At 35.3% G+C, this 18,687-nt stretch overlaps 1 protein-coding gene across 1 annotated transcript in view; it reads right to left on the reverse strand.

Annotated features, from left to right (window-relative positions):
* LOC149799696 (voltage-dependent calcium channel subunit alpha-2/delta-1-like) overlaps window positions 1-18,687 on the reverse strand; it is a 230,274-nt gene that overhangs the window by 92,369 nt on the left and 119,218 nt on the right. Inside the window, exons 13-15 of the mRNA XM_089959053.1 lie at window positions 18,054-18,132; window positions 13,658-13,707; window positions 154-234 (exon numbers count right to left, since the gene is read on the reverse strand). Of these exons, the coding sequence (XP_089815179.1) occupies window positions 154-234; window positions 13,658-13,707; window positions 18,054-18,132 (210 nt within the window). The remainder of the gene's footprint in view (window positions 1-153; window positions 235-13,657; window positions 13,708-18,053; window positions 18,133-18,687) is intronic.

Raw genomic sequence — 18,687 nt, forward strand, 5'->3', positions numbered from 1 at the left:
GCTCTAAAAAGAGTCCTGATACAGCGTTAAAAATCGTCCTTTTTCTGTGGGCATTTTACATTTATCTGTAAACCAGTCTGTCAATTTGTATTAGTGAAGTGTACTATAGCCATGCCATTCACAAACCCTTCACAAAACCAACTGTCAGCCTACCCTTGGATCAGCAGATATCGCCCATGCGATATCGCTCACATTGTTATATGCCTTATCCTCTATGAAAGCTTTCATATATCCCTGCAAATCATACAACCAAACTGTAAACTTGAGGAAACCTTCATAAAAGAGGAATCATTATTTTGATTTTCAAAACATGCTTTTCTTCAATGCATCATGAAATAATATTATCATGAATATACAACAAAAAAAAGGGGCATGGTTCACAGTACTTCAATCTTCACTAGCCAGGTATTGTTGATTCACTTCGCTCCATATCAACTTGACATATATTATGCCAGTTAAATCTGGATTTGGAACAAGTGACCTCTTACATGTGAACGAAATACTGCCAACAGCAGGCAAGAAAAAAAACCCTGATAATTGAAGGAACTCATTATGAGACCCATTAGGTATACATTATGTTGACTTCCATTATGTCCACATGCTGTGAATGGAGAAAAAAAGAGGCCAAATTAGAGTAACTCAGTCTGATGTGTTATTGCATACAGAATCTGCTTTGATTGGTCTGAACAATCTTTCTTGGTAAATGTAATGAGCAATCTGATTGGATCAGTTTCTGTCACCTGCAACAAATCAGATACCATAATTTCAGATCCTGTGTCAGCAAGTAAAATATGCCACAGGCTGATGAGAAACAGATGTGCATCAATCATCACTGGCTAGTAAAGATAAGAAACTACGCATAACCAAGGAATTCTTAGAATAAGAATTCAAAGGAACACTGTGTCTCACCTATGAAAGGTGAAAACATTATTTTACATTCAAAACTATAACTTCGAATCTAAAAATACTGGGAATCGATAACCATCCTGAAATTATCATTATAGCGCCACTGTATTCAATGGAATGCAGTACAGTGCTCCATAAATGTTATTTTTTAAAAAATTTTATGAGGTTTTAATTCATCATAATAAGCAAACACCAACAATATGATAAACAATCTCCATATCAAGTGCACTATATATACTTGCCTGGATTCAAATGCAAATCGTATAGACCCAGATCTGCTGTTGGACAATTTGCCAGCACATCTGGGTCTAGAAGTAATCAGTAGAACAAATAATTCAGGCCCTTATCTACTGGTACATTATGCAATGGTGTATTATGGTTATGTAGTGTGCAGCTGCACTTGTCTTATAGGTAAGTATATATGGTATGTATATATGAAATGTGTTAACATCCTACATCTGTACAAGGAACTCACTGTTTTAAAGGTACATTATCTCTCCGAATACATTCATGCTGAATGAAGGTTATGCAAGATTTTTCTGAGCATCTATTAATCCATTAAATGGAAAAAAATACATCTGACATTCTGTCTGAATTTGCTATAAATTCATCTTCAAACAAAGACCAAGATCCACCATTGCAAAATGCACTAGCAGATCAGGGTTTACACTCTTTGTTCTATTGATTAATCCCAACAAAATGCATAGACCATAGATCTGCTTGCAGAATATGCAACATCAGATCAGGGTCTGTTTAGTTTGCTATTGGTTCTGACCTATAAAGTACAGCGTCCCAAGATAAGCCCAGATTATAGGTTGCTGCAGCAGCTGCCTCCTTCAAACATGACAAGATGGGATTGAAAGATATGCACCCAGTACAGCAAATGCTGTGCAAGTTTTGACCACAAAATAGCACATATTAGGGCACAGTACATTAAATACACTATGCATTTATTTACAAATGCAATCAAGAAAACAATTCATGAGCAGTCAGTGGTAAATTCTTTGTGACTGAAAGAACATTAAGTACAGTACATGGGCAATAAACTTTGCTTAGTTTCTAAAACCTATACAGACCTATCAAACTCTTCATGATTTAAACTGCAAGCAAAAACCCTATGTTTAAATTTAAAAAAAAAAATCTTCTCAGACATATTGATTCAATAACATTTCTTGCTGGAGAAATGTTCTTTTGGATGGCATAAATATTAAGAAGATCTCTGCTAAAATTATAAAATGAATAATGTTATTAAACAAAATGGTTCAAATCAATTGAAAAAACAAAAATTTAGCAAACAGATGTAAGGAGACAAAAAAGGGAATAAAATGATAAATGCATAATCCAAATCCTACAGAAACACTCACAAAAAGGGAATAAAAACAAGCAAAAGGTTCAATATTTCATAAACCAAGCCCTGATTTTTCTCGTTTTAATTTTAAGGCTATAATTTGTATTTTACTGTTTCTGTTTGTTAAACTTGTGTTCTTAAGTTCATGAAAATCAGACAATCTCAACTTATATGTGAACCAATAACAGTCCATAATCAGCTTTATATATTTATTAATAATCTTTTATAAGTTATTGAACTAAGTACAGTTAGAACACAACTCTGTTTTGAAAATCAAATCCAGTTTCCTCAGTTGTTTAATACACTGAGTAACCCTTTTTAGACACTAATTTGATTCATCAAACACATCCAATAATAAAGATGTCAACAGGTACCTGCCTGTCGATTATAAAAAGAGTAATGCAATGGGCAACTAAGTACCCATTAAAACTTTTTAAAAAAAATATTTCCAAGTTTTGATCAAAGATATCAGAAGCAAACAAGACACACAATAACAATTACAGTTCGAGGCTTGTGTCATGTGACTTTAGGCAGCTGTGCATTTATCCATCATTAGACGTGTCTAATTTCCTTATTTTCTATTTATAGTAACTCTACATGAAACAGTTCCAACAAAACAGGTTTCTTGAATGTAAAGCCATGTGTCAAAGATTCATTATATTTTGATACATACGTATGTAGTGAACCGGTCTAAATTGGAAACAAAAATGGTGCCAGATATTAAAGGAAATGGGCTTTCTCAATGTGACCCATAAATGTTATATGACTGAAAAAAATTTAGAGAGGAATTTGTTAAACTTAAAAACATGTTGAATCAGGAAAAGCACAAATCAGTAGCACTTACAAATTTTGAAAGAAGAATTAGGCAGTGATGTAATATAGCATTCTTTATTTGTGGACCATTCAGTGACAGTACATGTAGACTAGTTAGAATGTAGACTAGTTAAAGTAAATGTATTGCATAAATAATTTCCTGACTTGATTTGTGCCTTAATCTTATACTAGCTATTAATCCACGTGAATTTAATCAATTTGTGACAAGAATTTTAACTGCAGATCTAGGTAAGTAGCAAAAACAAATGTATATATTTTATACAATGTTCTTTAATTATGGTATGCAATATACAAACTGCTCATTCATGCTCTAATTATGCTTTTTGCCATTTCTATTAGTAATAATATTATAAGTAATAATACAATTTCCCTTTGATCGGGTACCCATGTAACTGATAATTATGATCAATGGATATCTGTACAAGTTTTCTAAAATTTTGATAGCTTTATCCAGTAGATAATCTAATTGCAAGAAATGAATATTCTTTAAATGAAAATTATACCATCTTCAAATCTAAACTTAAGCCGACCAAGTCAGTTGAGGAATCTAAACTGGACTTCTACTGATCCTAAATGCTATGTTATCTTTACAATACTTTACATTTCAAATTGTCAAACCCCATTTACCCCCAGTCTTCTTCCCACCATAGGGATCAATGCACAATCTGTATAAACAAATTATTTCAAAGAATATTAACAAAATATGTTCTTGGAAGCTGTTATTCATATACCAAGACATACAGCTAAGGATAATCACTTGTGAAATGCTGCATATATAATGTTTGAAAACGCCAAAAAGATTTCATAGCTATGCATCCAAGCTATCCCTATCACTTAAAAATTAAAGGCCAGGGCTTATTTTCTTGCACTAGCCCCAGCTGAACATCTATTTACAAGTAAAGATCATTACAAAGAAATATTGTAATAAAGTACCCTGACAATAATTGTTCACTGAATAATACCTGAACTGTAATTTACAAATTCATCAAATCTGCAAACAATGAGGATCAATGTTTTCTCTTAGCAAATTCTGAGAAAAAATGTATGCTAGTTATGGATTTTTTTTCAGCATCACACTGCTGAGATGACCTCAACAAAAAGCCTGTGCAACTGATTTATGATGTACCATAAATTGCAAATTTCCTAAGATTCTGTATGCTTCTCATTTATTAAAATTTAACAAGCATTTTACTGATTTCATTATTTGATTGCAACTGAAGTCTCAACCATGTCAATGTACATCCAATCTCTGAGTTCGAAGTGCCACAATACACTTAGGCAACAAATGACATCATATCAGCAATGCCATCATGAAATCATCATGCCAATCACTGTAGGAAAAGGACGCAGACTTTCACACCACTGAAAACGGGAATTATATAAGACTTGATGCTTTTTAAGTCATTTATAACGTGAAGCATATGGATAAAAGTCAATTATAATAAACAATGGAACAAAGTTCTGACAATCTGCATGAATTTCTTCCTCTTACAGTGTGGTATGTAAAAACTAAGTTTATAAATATTCTTGTAAAACAGATCCTAACAGTAATATTTCTGACTTGTTTTGTTTTTGTTTATATCCTTTAAGTAGTGAGTCAATTTTGTTACCATGGTAACCAATACAATGTTTAAATTAGAAATATAAAACTGGTTGTATATAAAATCCCCCATTATCCATATCTGAGATCACTTGTATAGACTCCCACCATGCTCTAGAAGGTTAAAATACCCAAATAATGAAATATCAATTATGAAGATAAATAACTTTCTGAAAAAACAATATTTTCCTATGGATTCAAACAATCAGCATTTTACTGCTCCAGTGTAAATGTTAAAAGTCAACATTAATTTAGTAAAATGATTAGATGTTACTGGATGTAAAACAATTTGAAATTACGACTAACAATAAAAATTTTACTAGTTCAGTATTATTATATATTGTATTAAATTGTTATTGGTGAGTTACATGTTTTAAAGATTACAAAACTTGTTAAAGGACTTTCTCACATCCAGTATTGAAATGCCTTTTCATCCAGGTATTGAAATTCCCAATTTTCAGCTAAGACTAGCAACATATAACAAAACTAAAGGAATTGCTAAAAAACAACTCAAATAAGCAAAACAAATTAATAAAACCAATTTTTTCAAGTAAAACATGCTTCTCCAAGAATACTTACCCAATCATAATACCTTAGGAGAACTACTACTACCTCGCAAATCCAGACCGCCAAGATACTGCTTAGAGCTAAAGGGAGCAAAGAGTTGTCTGCTGATCTATGTGGCAGTTGAGCAGAATGATCTCCCCTTATGTATAAAACATGGTGGCAAAGTCTAAGAATCTTTCAGTTACTACTTAAGTGGAAGGCATGCTCTCTGTGGATGCAACTGCAGGGAGGGTGTACGTGTATTATGATTGGGTAAGTTTCTTGAAGAAACATACTATACTAGGAAAAGCTGGTTTCTTCTTTAAAAATATGTTACCCAATTGTATTACCTTTGGAGAATAGGTAAGAGGCGAAGGGTGGTACGTCCCCTTTACCTGGAGATACTATCTCAGGTCTTCTAAGGTATGTGAGACAGCTTCTAAGTAACCTGACTGGAGAGGACTCCATCTGTCAGGGCATGGCTTCATATAGAGAAAAATCCCCTCCCCTCCAATCCAATGGAAGTCATGAAGCCATGTCTTAAGAAGCTATCAATTGACCTGGATGGGTGAACTGTTGAGTAGCGGATATAGTTCCTACCAGATCGAATTGGGCTCTTTGGTGTGACAGCTCTTGGAGATAAAGCTAAAGAATGTGGACTTGATTTCCATCCAACAGCCTGAATGATGTCAGTTAACAAACAGATCCAGATGAATACTAGGCTGGTGACAACTGCTCTAACCACATGAGTTGAAATGTGTAATAAGTTCATTTGAACTGGGATTTATTTCTCAATATGCAAAGCAAATATCCCACTTAATCCAGGACGAGAAATGTGTTGATATAACTTCCTATTCCTCTTGAGGTAAAAATAGGTGTGATCTCCATTTCCACAGCAGCTCACTTATATTAAGACACCACTTCAAAGCCTGAACTGGGTCTTGTAGGTGGTCTTGAGCTGATGTGTCCAGACTAGATAGAGGTTTCATGACAAAAGTATGGTTACCTGTGGAAGGCAGCCTGTTCTTGGTGATGAAAGAGGATTCTGGCATGAGCAAGACTGACCCATTTTGTTGGAACTGCATGTAATTCAGGTCTACTGATAGGGTATGCATTCAATAGCCCTACCCACCATCACTAATGACATGAGGAAGCAGGTCTTGTATGAAAGGTGTGCCAGAGATGCCCTTAAGAGTGGTTCAAAAGGTGTCTTGTTCAGCCAGGTTAATACCCAAGGCAGGTTCTACTTTGGGCACAGAGCTAACATATTTAGTCATGTATACTTAAAGATAGAGAGAATGTCAGACTAGACCTTGTTTGGTCTGATATCCTATCTTCTGTCAAGACAAAATGTGTCAGTGTTCATGGAGCAGTATCCTTTTATTGTACTCTGTGCAAACTTTCTTTAGAGAGCCAGAGAAGTTAGCTTTTTGCAGTATAGATACCTGAAAAGAAATGATGTGTTCATTTGTGCACCACTAGGTGAAAACATGCCATTTTCCTTCATATGCTTTCAGAGTGGAGGGCCTTCTTGCAGGAGTGATTCTCTCCACAACTGGTTGTGAGATGTGTTTATTTCTGAGGGCCTGTTTAATATAATCTTGACATGTAGATTCAGGTTGGAATGAAATAACTGCCATCTTGGTTGTTCTGGGGGCTTGATTCCTCCTTGTTGTTCGAGATAAGTCACTACTGTAGAGTTTTCAGACTGAATGAGAACTCCCTTGCCATTTAAATATTCCTGACACAGTGAAAGGTTTTCACAATGGTATTCATCTCCAGAAGATTGATATGCAGATGGCATTCCTGGGGAGACTATATATCACTGTTCTCCTGTGAGGATGGTAGTAAGTGGGCTTCCTAGACTTCAGTACTTGCTTTGGTACAGACTGTAATCTCAGGCAGTTAGACATGAAGAGTTATACCTGCCGTGGGCCCAGTTGGATGCCCTAATTCCACAGATGGTACCTCAAATGTGTCCAGATGGTGAGAGGCTGGTCCAGTAGGCAAACTGTTTGGTTTCCATTGGGACAGAAGAATCATTAGCAATGGGCACATAAAAAAGCAACCCAGGACAATGAGGTCTGCTGCTGCATTGGGCAAGTCTAGAAGGCAAAGGAATTCCCATATCGAAATTTTTTTCCACAGGAGTAAAGAAGCCAATATGGTTCAGATTTTCAATTCTGAGGGAGACAAACAATTGTTGCCTGTGTATTGAACCCCATACCAAGATGAACAAATTGTTGAGATGGTACTAGGTTGAATTTTTCCTTGTTGAAGAGAAACCCAGGCTGTTAAAAAGTGCCACTGGGCTTATCATGCCTTGTTTAGATATAACTCACCTGATGTTTCTGCAGAATGTCAACCAGGTAACTTGATGCTGCCACCGTAGAAATGGTCCGGACATATGCCATCACTTGATTCATCATACGAGTGATGACCCAGGGGCTGATGCTGAATACCAGTGGAAGTGCCCTGAATTGGTATATGATGTAGGTGAATTGCTGGAATGTCCTGGAAACCTTATGAATAGGGACATAAAGGGTTGTATCTTTCAAATCCATGCTTATGGTGAAGTCTCCCTCTTTGGGCAGCATTTCAGGTGTACCGTGGTGTTTCCACTCAGAACCAAGGGGTGTGAATGAACTGATTGAGGACACTTAGGTTGATGCAAAAGACAGAGTGCTGTTGCTTTTGTGACCATGACAAGTATGGGATAAAAAAAACTAGAGAAACATTGGAATGAAGGATAGGACCCTCTTGGTGCTTCATCCGCTTTGGCTTGCGATAAATGTGGCATTGCTCAGTAGGATGGTTTTCAGAGGTTTGTGTCCTGTGTGTGGCCCTTGGGTCCTTTTGTTCATTTCCCATACTATAACTGCATCAATGCTGTGGTAGCTGTGGGAGGGAATTTGGTCTCCTTGGCGGCTGTTTGCAGACTTCTTACATCTAGGCATTAAAATAATGGTTAGGACAAAGGCTGTGATCTTAACTTGCCCTTATGTTGGTCCTTTAGGAAGTGCAGGCAGAGAGCATGGAGTCGTGTTCCACCAACTGTAAATTAGTAGCTGTGGGTACAGTATTGGCCAAAATGTGTTCAGTGAAACACTGGAATGAAGGATAGGACCCTCTTGGTGCTTTATCCACCATTGCTTACAAGAAATGCGGGCATTGCTGTTCTGCAATAGGGATAAGTTAAACCCTGAAGAGGCAAGGTAGAGAGAGATGCCAGTAATGCTGAGTCCTGTGGTGGTGACTTGGGTGCCTTTACAGCATGTCAATGCCCAGCACTTTGTGGTTGAAAAGTTGATTTATCTCCCTTAACTGCCAGAAATTTTCACGTAGAATGTAGATTCTGGCTTTTGTGAGGCCTCTTGTGATGAAAGCAGCATGTGTCTTGGCACAAATGGAAATAGTAACTTAAAAGTTCTTAGACTTTGCTGCCAAGTCTTATACATAAGGGGAAATAACTGCATAACAACACACAGGGTGGCAGACATTTTTAGCTCCCTTTAGCTATAAAAGTAGTATCTGGCAGAGCTGGATTTGCGAGGTAGAAGTAGTTCTCCTAAAGCATTATGATAGGATAATGTATTTAAAGAAATTGAAATAAGGAAAAGTAAAATTCCAATGTAATATGTTGCTCACCACTACTCTACACATAAAGGGTTGACATCAACAAGGAATAAAAGGGATGACCTGAAAAATCATGATGCCACAATCTCTACAAAAGCATTATAAATTAAACATAACCTTTTCACGGCTTATTAATTACTCCATGTACTCGCACAGAAGTCCAATCCAATTGCAAACAACACAGACCCTGATTCCATGTCGCATAATGTATCGCAGATCAGGGCCAAGATTGATTGTTTTACTGATTACTCATAACAAACTTCAAAGACCCAGATCTGCTAGTGTGATGGTCAATCTGGGTCTGACCTATAAGCAAGTATATCCAGTAAAAGCATCATTCATTTAAAAAACAAATACATGTAATTTGCTTGTAAAATACAAGCATACAAAAACATAGCTTCTCAGGTAATACTCCTGTACTTCATAAAACCCACGCAAACAGATTTACAGAAACTACAGTGGGTCGGTGGTTCATTCCAGGGTTTTCCTGGCCTCTTCCTCCACCACTGATACTGGTTGCCATGTATAGCCTATCTTGTGCTGAAATATGGCATTGAACCCCACAACAACAGCAGCAGCTACAAATATAATGAATTAAGAGTATCCAAAAATGTATTTAAATAATAAATATCTTCCCATTCCTGCAATCACTTAGTTTTGCTGCAACTGGATGAAAATAACATATATAATGATTGATGCAAAGCAGTGAAAAGTTAAATGAGCAAAAAATAATACAGGATGCTCATCACCCAAAAATTATTGATCTGAAAATTAACCTCAAACCTCAGCTATTACATATTCCATGCCATTAATTGGAATAACCATGAAAATATATTTAAGAAATTCAACATTCCCAGTCTTGATAATGGATCCAAGAATATTCTAAGCAGGCAAATATCAAATTTCATTACAGATATATACATTTTAATATACAATGTTTGATTTGCAATATGTCAAGATTCCTGTACCAGAAATATTGATTGTTATCTATGATTCATTTAGTGAGAATAAGTTTAGGCTACATATACTTTGATAATTATTGAAGGGGGAGATTGAAAACCTCTTTAAACACATTACTGGCTATATCATGCTGAGCAGTTGGAAGCTAAGCACCTTTCCCAAGGAGGGGATCATGTTTGGCAGTGTGATCTAAGGTGCCAAATGAACAGACTGTCCTCTCATAAAAGTGGTCAACATGGTGGGCAACTGCTTGCAAAATTGGCAAAGCATTAAAGTTTCCAAAATTTAAACTGTACTCTTCCAAGATTAACTAAAGAACATTACTGATCTTTACATAATTTATATTCAATCCATAATGTCAAGTACACAAATCTATATGCATGTCAGATGTACTAAATTCAAGGTAAATTAACAGCATATCCAGATTTTCCAATTCTCTGTTTAAGTATAAATGTCTTGGTTGGCAAGCTCTTAAGTGAATAAAACAAAATTTGCATTCAGTTTCAGGTTACATATCTGAACTGCTTACGTTACTGAGCACCATTTCCTTGCAGCCTGTACTGTGGATTCTCAATGTAGTGCTACCTTAATGATATCTAATGCTACCCATTTTGAATGCAGCTCTGGTATGGTGCTACCTTAATAATATCTAATGCTAGCCTTTTTGAATGCAGCTCTAATCAAATTAATAATTGATGTTGGAGAGTTAGCAAGTAGGAACAACCCTTGAATCCGCTGACCATAGTTTTAGCCAACAATGTGGTGACATTTATTCAAATACCTTACTACCAAAATGAAACTCTATATTCACAATAAAACAGTAGGAACAACATGATGTTCAACCCTTTGGATGATAATCAACCCTTTGGTTCTAGAAAACATGCCTGGCCACAGGTCAAAACCTCATCTGCAGGCAATTTTTAACAATCAAAAATTTCACTCTGCTGGATTCCATCTTGATGACAGGAATGCATTGCTCATGATATGTTTTTCAAATTTCAACACATTCTAATAATGCAAACAAGAGATGGTGAACCATAAATAAATAGTCTTAATAACTAAATAGATTTGAAACTCTTCTGACTCAGAGAAGCATGCAAAATGGATTGGAAAAATAAAATGTTATAAAAGCCCACTACCTATTATTTTACAAATATTTACAAAGGATATATTTGGCTGACAGTAAGCCCACCACCAACTCTTTCACATATTTATCAAGCTGGCCCCTGGTCTTGTCATGTGAGAAATACTATACATAAATTATTCAATCCAATGTTTTTAAAAGCAAAGTTGTTTTAACTTTTTTAAAAAGACCACATTCACAACCTCTTTCTCTTCCTGTTCTCAAACAGGAAATTGAACACTTACCTTTGTATCTCAGATCACATAAGAGTAAGGATTAGTGAAAAATTAGTTTTTGAGAGTAGAAAAGAATGGAAAGAAAACAAAAGTGTTTAAAGTATTGAAATTGAGAACAAGCGATGAATTATAAATGGCCTTTGAAATCATGACAGTATAGTGATAATGATAATGAAAGAATTGATAATGTAATAGAAAAGAGGAAAGTTACGAGCCAATCAGAAAAATATACATCCATTCACCACAAGAAAATGTGCTTCTTATAATAAAAACCACAACCAGTCTAAATTAAATGTGTAGAGAGAGAAAATACAGGAAAAAATGTCACCAAGTGTCCAAGACAATCATTTCTAGTAGACAGGTCACTTGCTAGGCATGTTACTTATATTTGCTACTTTACTAAATTTCTGCCAATAAATTTTTTACCTGTCAGTCACTATCTACATCCATCATGTTAAAAGTTCTTAATTAAATCTGACTGGATGATGAGTTCCAACAACCGTAACAAGTACTCCAAACAAAGTGAGTGTGTGTGTGTGTGTGTGTTAAATACTCAAGATAGGTGCATTGTGGGTCACTGCAGTACAATTTCTAGGTCAGGATTCTAATTAATTCTAAACTTGTTTAATATAATATGACAATATGTGAACAAGGAATACCATAAATATACTTGTGTACAAGTCAGTTCTGCCTATAAACAATGCAAACATGATCATCTGTCACATAATGTGGTTGCAGATCTGCAATATGAAGTCTCATAACTGTTCAGTAAACAAAGCACAGATGATGATCTGTTATTGCATAATGTAATGACAGATCATCAATAATGAAGTTGGTATATTAGTAACAAATAATAAAAACCATTATCTACTGTTCTATAATGCAATGGCAGATCTGAGTTAATGCATTCTGTTGGGACAAATGAGTAGAATAAACAACAATGACCCAATCTTCCACTGCATTATGTGACAGCAGATCTGAGTCTATGCTGTTTTTGCATTTCAATCAAACTTGTACATGAGTGTATGCAATAAGCAAATGCCACACAAAGTAACTACCCATAAACTATTTGCTTTCAATAGGCTCCTGTTACCTACTTCAATCAGCTCTATTTACCTTTGTACTGCAGTAAGGAACTTCAGATCCAGGATAAGAAAACCTTGATTCTACACAATTAACACCACAAAGATAACTACATATAAAACAGATGTTCCAAGAATAAAGATTGATATTTTGGGTAAGGAATTTCATCTGCTCTGAGACACTGTCTTCTTTTAAGTTTGTATTATTAAAACATCATTTGGGGGTTAATTTATATAATGACAGTAACACTGATGGCAAATGACCCATCTTTTGGGTATTTGAGATGAAAGTCTCGGCACTCGGTGATTGTCCTACCATGAATTAGGTGACTAATATGTTACCGGTTCTCTATAATAGTTCTGATAGATGCTTGTCCACAATGTTAACTCAAGTTGCTTTAAAGCAAGAGGGCGTGCTATCACTTCTACATGTTCCTGAAATCCAAGCATTCATACTTTAGGTAATCAATGTCATGGAAATGTCTGAAGCAAAACAAAAAGTTTTAAAAAACTGAATAAAGAGTTCCGTGACACTTAACATCCGGCTCAAAAAATGTGTTGATATGTTTTCATTATTTCTTTACAATTCCAACTCTAACCATACAAGTCTTAATGCTGACAGCAATACAGCTTCTGTCACAGCCAATAAAAAGCCATAAGTATGTCTTTTTCTCTGCTCACAAAGGAAAAGAAAAAGAATTAAACTGATTGCTGTTTAGCCTGAAACGTCAGCACCTGCTGTGATTGGAATGCATAGTCTGTACAATTGAATTTTAGCAAGGAATCAAATTTTAATGAGCTCTATACCTCTATTTGTAGGTACATTTTGCAAGATTTCAATGGAATGCAGTGTCTTACCTGTGCACAATGTTCTCATTCACCCCAATGTATCTCACTGGCAAAGGACTTTAACACAGAATGTTATCACACATCTTGCCATCCACTTGCAGGTGAGACAATACAGGTTGTTATGTTTAAACATACATGGCACCCAGGAAAGGCAGTATTTATTAAAGAATATAACAGGGTACTGTAATCACACAAAGATTTCAAATTAAAATAAAAAAATTCCAAATCACACATATGGCTAACTACTTCATGTTGAAAGTGTCTTCCATGGGTCCCATGTATGTTTTGCTTGAGCCCTACAGACAAATTCAGCATAACTCAGTGTCTTATCTGCATGCATATTATTTTAAGTTGAACCAAATTATCTCAAAACTTTAACATTGTTGATGACAATGATGAAAATGCAGTTGATTTTACTGCCAGAAAAGTGACTACCATGTCTGATCATGCTTATGCAGGTGAGATAAAAATCTTATCAAATTGTTCTGATGTAATTTATGAACCATACAGTAGTGTGCTAAAAGAAATATGAAATACCTGTACTTTGGATGTGATAGCTCCCATTGCTGGAATCTGTGAAAAGTATCCTGCAAGGTATAGTACATTCAAATCACAAAACAAGCAAATCATGGCAAAAGTTCTTTTTAGAATTTTTTATAGACTTTAAGTGACAAAATCATCCAAAACTTGTCTATTGACACACACAGGCACACACAAACTGAAAACGAAAGTCCTGAAATATCTGTTGCTGCCAGACATGTCTATTACTTTTCTTTATCCCTCATACTCTCATACTGAACAAAACCCAACACAGTAATGAAAGTCAATGCATCAAGTTTACATATTGTTTCTTCGTCAGACAGTCAATTAAGGTGCCACAGACTAAGGTTAATTCAAAGGTGACTAGGACCCGTTTAAAAATTGTTTCTGTTTGTCATGCCGTCTAAGCTTAATTCAAAGGTGACTAGGCCCAGTTTAAAAATTGTTTCTTTGTCTGGCAATTAACAATTGTCGCCAACTAAAGTTGTCTGATCATTATTTTTGTTAGTTTATTAAACTCTTTAGAATTGTAAAACCCAATATAAAAGTGGTGTCAGAGCTTATCTCCTGGACAGATAAAAAAAAATATAACTGAATGATTGTCCCAAGGTCTATGCTACAAACATTACATCAGCTTCTTGCACCACCAGGTTTATGTTACACTGTATCAGCATATGATACCTTCAGAATAAAATATGTCAAGTATAGGCAAGAATGAAGAAAAAACATGCTGGCAACAACAACTAACTTCTATTATCATCTTCCAAGATTTATTTGGGGACATGATTAAAATACAAAAGTTTAATCATCCTACTTTACTGGTACTGTTAATCATGGAAGGATAATACTAACACTCAGCAGCAAATCTGGAACTGAAAATGACACTCTTTCTGGTACATTTATTAGTTAAGTATATCCTCATTTTTCTTTTGGGTCACAACATGGTAAATCTCCATTGAATGCTTTTCTAATAAATTTCACAAATATATGGCCTCCACAACAACTGTCTGAAAAAATATGTTCCATAAGAATTCATCATATTAAGATGAACACAGCAACGTCATGGGGGCCCCGAGTGGCCGAGTGGTCTAAAGCGCTCACCGTTCAGGATCACTGCCATCTCACCTCTACCTGCGAGGGTTCGAGTCCAAGCCTCGGCTAGCATGGGTAAGTGGGAAAGCCTGCCAGTAGCTTCTCGTGGGTTGGTGGTTCTTCCCTGGGTTTTCCGGGGTTCTTCCTCCACCAGTTATACTGGCCATGTATAGCCTATCTTGTGCTGAAAAATGGCATTAAACCCGAGAACAACAACAACAACAACAAAAAAGCAACATCATGCTTCATTCAGCTCCAGGAAGTTGTTTCTTTATCAAGGATTTTTTAAAGAGTTTTCCATGACATGCACAAATTTTCAAAAAGTATTTATTCTTACAAAAAATTAAACTTCCCCCATGTTACTTCATCACCGCATAAATACGTAAAAAAAGAATTTTTCAACAAAGTGAAGGGCTTTTCTATGATAAAATGAACTTTTTAGATTTCAACAAGTTTTTAAGACAACCGACCAAACACAGGATTTTGCATGGCTGTCCAAAATGATGAAGAAGGCTGAAACTGACTCAACAAAGCCTGACAGCGAAACATTTGATTTCATGGGTTAAGAATTATCTCCAAAAACAGTTGAGTCATTCTCTAAATGAATGAGAAAATGATAAATGGATTAAGCCCTACATTAGTTGAAGAATATTGATAACAATGACTTTACACAACTGCACAACAAAAACAGGAAGTAGCATGTTTATTTACAACAGCAAATCCCTCCATCCCTACACTTTAAATGGTTCTGTTTCAGTCAATGTATACTACAGCACATGTAACATTACCATTAAAATCACAAGTGTGTATATCGCTATGTTTCTAAACTGATGCCTATATTTCTGAATACAATTTAAGAAGTTAAAATAATGAGGTTTTAATAATATGGAAATATCGATATGAATTCAAAACTTGTTTGAAATTCATAATTTCAGAATATCTTTATATCTGTAGGGTTAACTTTTTGAGGTAAGAGGAAGTGGTGATGGAGAGGGGACAGGTACATGTATGTAGCTATGACCAAAATGGCTCCTGACAAACAAATTTTCTGGACCTCTACAGTATATTTGCACAAGTTTGCTCCTTCCAATTATTAACATAAACACACCATGGAAAGCTTTTCCTGTTTACCTAAGAACTTTCTAATTTTTCAGCCATCGGTCAATTTATCATACGATCATAAAGTGACAAATACAAGCAGCATTCCTTTTTAAGATTCTTAAAAAAGGCAATTCTACATAGTGGACACAACCATTTTCTGTGGGACTAATGCTGATCATTTGCAATAATTCATTAGGTAGGCACATTAATCTATCAGTCTGTATGATAAACTTATTTCAATAATGGCATTGTTTCGGTGCACGTGTTTGCCGATTGAGTGAGCACTCATTGGTGATGTATAGTTTACCTTTACTGAATAACAAAACAATGCATTGAAGATAAAAACAAGAATTATTAGAATTAATTTTGATGACTTAATATAAATGAGATTTATAATTATCTGCTTCACAAATCTAACTCATCTACTACTGCAATAAAACTTTTGCAGTAACTACATTTTTTGTCAGGAAATATCATTGAACAGGTGGTTAAGACCCAGGATAAACACCATAACCATGTTTAAAATCCAAATTCCTGTTTCAACAAAACATGTAATAATTGAGTTTCCTTTTATAAATTACTGACTGGAAAAGACTGAAGGTTTGAAAAGTTGGTCGCTTCCACATCAATGACAACTGCTTCTCCTGCGTGCTTCTAATTAAAGCAATAGTCTTTTTTCTCAGAGTCATTTGCTTCTTGCATGGCAACAAATCGTCACATTTTATATATATTTCTTGGACCTGTTCTATTCATTCTATACATTCAGCCACTCTTAAGTGTCATAGATGATCATCCAATGTCTCACCAATTGTACGCTGATGACACCCAAATATACAAATCTAGCCACTCAACTGAAGTTGATGCTACCATCCAAGGTGTAGAGAGGTGCAGTACCCTACAATGGCTATCCATTCAATCCAGAATCAAACACAAACTTGTTCTCTGTGCTTCGTTTCTCTAACGGGCTCCAGTCCAACATACCTATCCGACCTCACCCATGTGTACACACCAGCAAGATATTTTTATGCTCCTCATATGACACTCGTATTCTCATTACTCCCGCTATGAAAATTAAGTCATGCGGACAACGTTCTTTTGCATACCAGGGCCCAGCAACATGGAACGAATTGCCCCCTGAACTTAGACACAAAGACAAAGTGATCTCATTCTATAGCACTGTTAAAACTGACCCATTTTGATTGCAAGAACATAATTAAAGACCAAATAATGTTTCCTTACCTTGGATGTTTTCAGCATGTTTTATGTTTTCTAATTTCATGGTGTGTTTTTTTTGTAATCATACCATTATATTTTTTTTCTTTTTTTCTTTGTTTTTAGGTGTTGTCTAATATTGTAAAGTGCTTAGAGCTTCTAAAGATTAGGAGCTATACAAAGTCCCCATTATTATTATTATCATTATAAAGCACCCCCAGTGATACCATGGTCATTTAAAGCATATGGAGCAACACATGGTTATTTAAATCATCTGGAGTTATATCATGTTTATTTAATGCATCTAGTGTGATATCCTGGTTATTTAAAGCATCTGGAGTGATTTCATGGTTATTTGAAACATCTGGAGTGATATCATGTTTATTTAAAACATATGGAGTGATATCATGTCTATTTAATGCATCTAGTGTGATATCCTGGTTATTTAAAGCATCTGGAGTGATATCATGGTTATTTAAAACATCTGGAGTGATATCATGTTTATTTAAAACATATGGAGTGATATGATTATTTAAAGAAACCGGAGTGATATCATGATTATTTGAAGCAATTGGAGTCAGTGATATGGTTATTTAAAACATCTGGAGTGATATCATGGTTATTTAAAACATATGGAGTGATATCATGATTATTTAAAGAAACTGGAGTGGTATCATGATTATCTGAAGCAATTAGAGTCAGTGATATGGTTATTTAAAGCATCTGGAGTGATCTTATGATTATATAAAGCACTGAGTGATATCATGCTTATTTAAAGCATCTACACTGATATGGTTATTTGAAGTATCTGGGGTGATATCACTTTATCAACAAGCAAATACTACCAGATGGAGAACAAATAATACACAACCAATTAAGCAATGAATGGCAGATACAAGGCAATATCTTAAACCTGTTTAGCTTGTGACTATGTGAACTAAGAGTTCAATGATAATAAAATATTTTGTTACACATTGAGAATACAAACCTTTGTTGGCACAAGCCATCCATCTAATGGCACTAACAGGACTTGCTGTGGGTCCCACCGCATAGGTGAAAACTCGTACCTGAAAATATGATACACATGCAATGGAAGGTGTACATATTCATGTTTCAATCTGTCAATTAAAATGTCATATAGCAATTATTATCTGCTAATTTTGTTTGTCTTACATCAGAGCACATTAAAGAGGCTTGATTCTCCCAAATGCTTGTAACACCTGGGCTTGGAAAAATTGCATGTTCACTTTTTGTACCAACGGCAGTGACTTCAAAATCAATTCTTCATAAAGTTTACTCAGCCTACTTATCCTATGCTTAATACTAAAATGGTTTAAAACACCAACAGTGCAATCAGATAAGCATGATAAACAAGCAACTTGTCCTTCCTGAACCACCTCTCAAAAATACTATAGTCTGACAATATATCCCCATTTGTTTGTACCCCCCTACCGAATTCAATAATGAAAATGTTTAATGTGATAAAAAGTGCACAGAACTAAGTCAACTGAATCATTGATTTAAAATTTCTAACCTGACTGTGACCAGAATGGCACTAATGCTGGCATCCCTTGCACCATTTCATGCTTAATGAACTTTCCATACTAACATGGTGCCATATT

The sequence above is a fragment of the Sinohyriopsis cumingii genome, chromosome 5 (assembly GCF_028554795.1).
Source record: "Sinohyriopsis cumingii isolate HCF-2022 chromosome 5, ASM2855479v2, whole genome shotgun sequence".
NCBI classification, from domain to species: Eukaryota; Metazoa; Mollusca; class Bivalvia; order Unionida; family Unionidae; genus Sinohyriopsis; species Sinohyriopsis cumingii.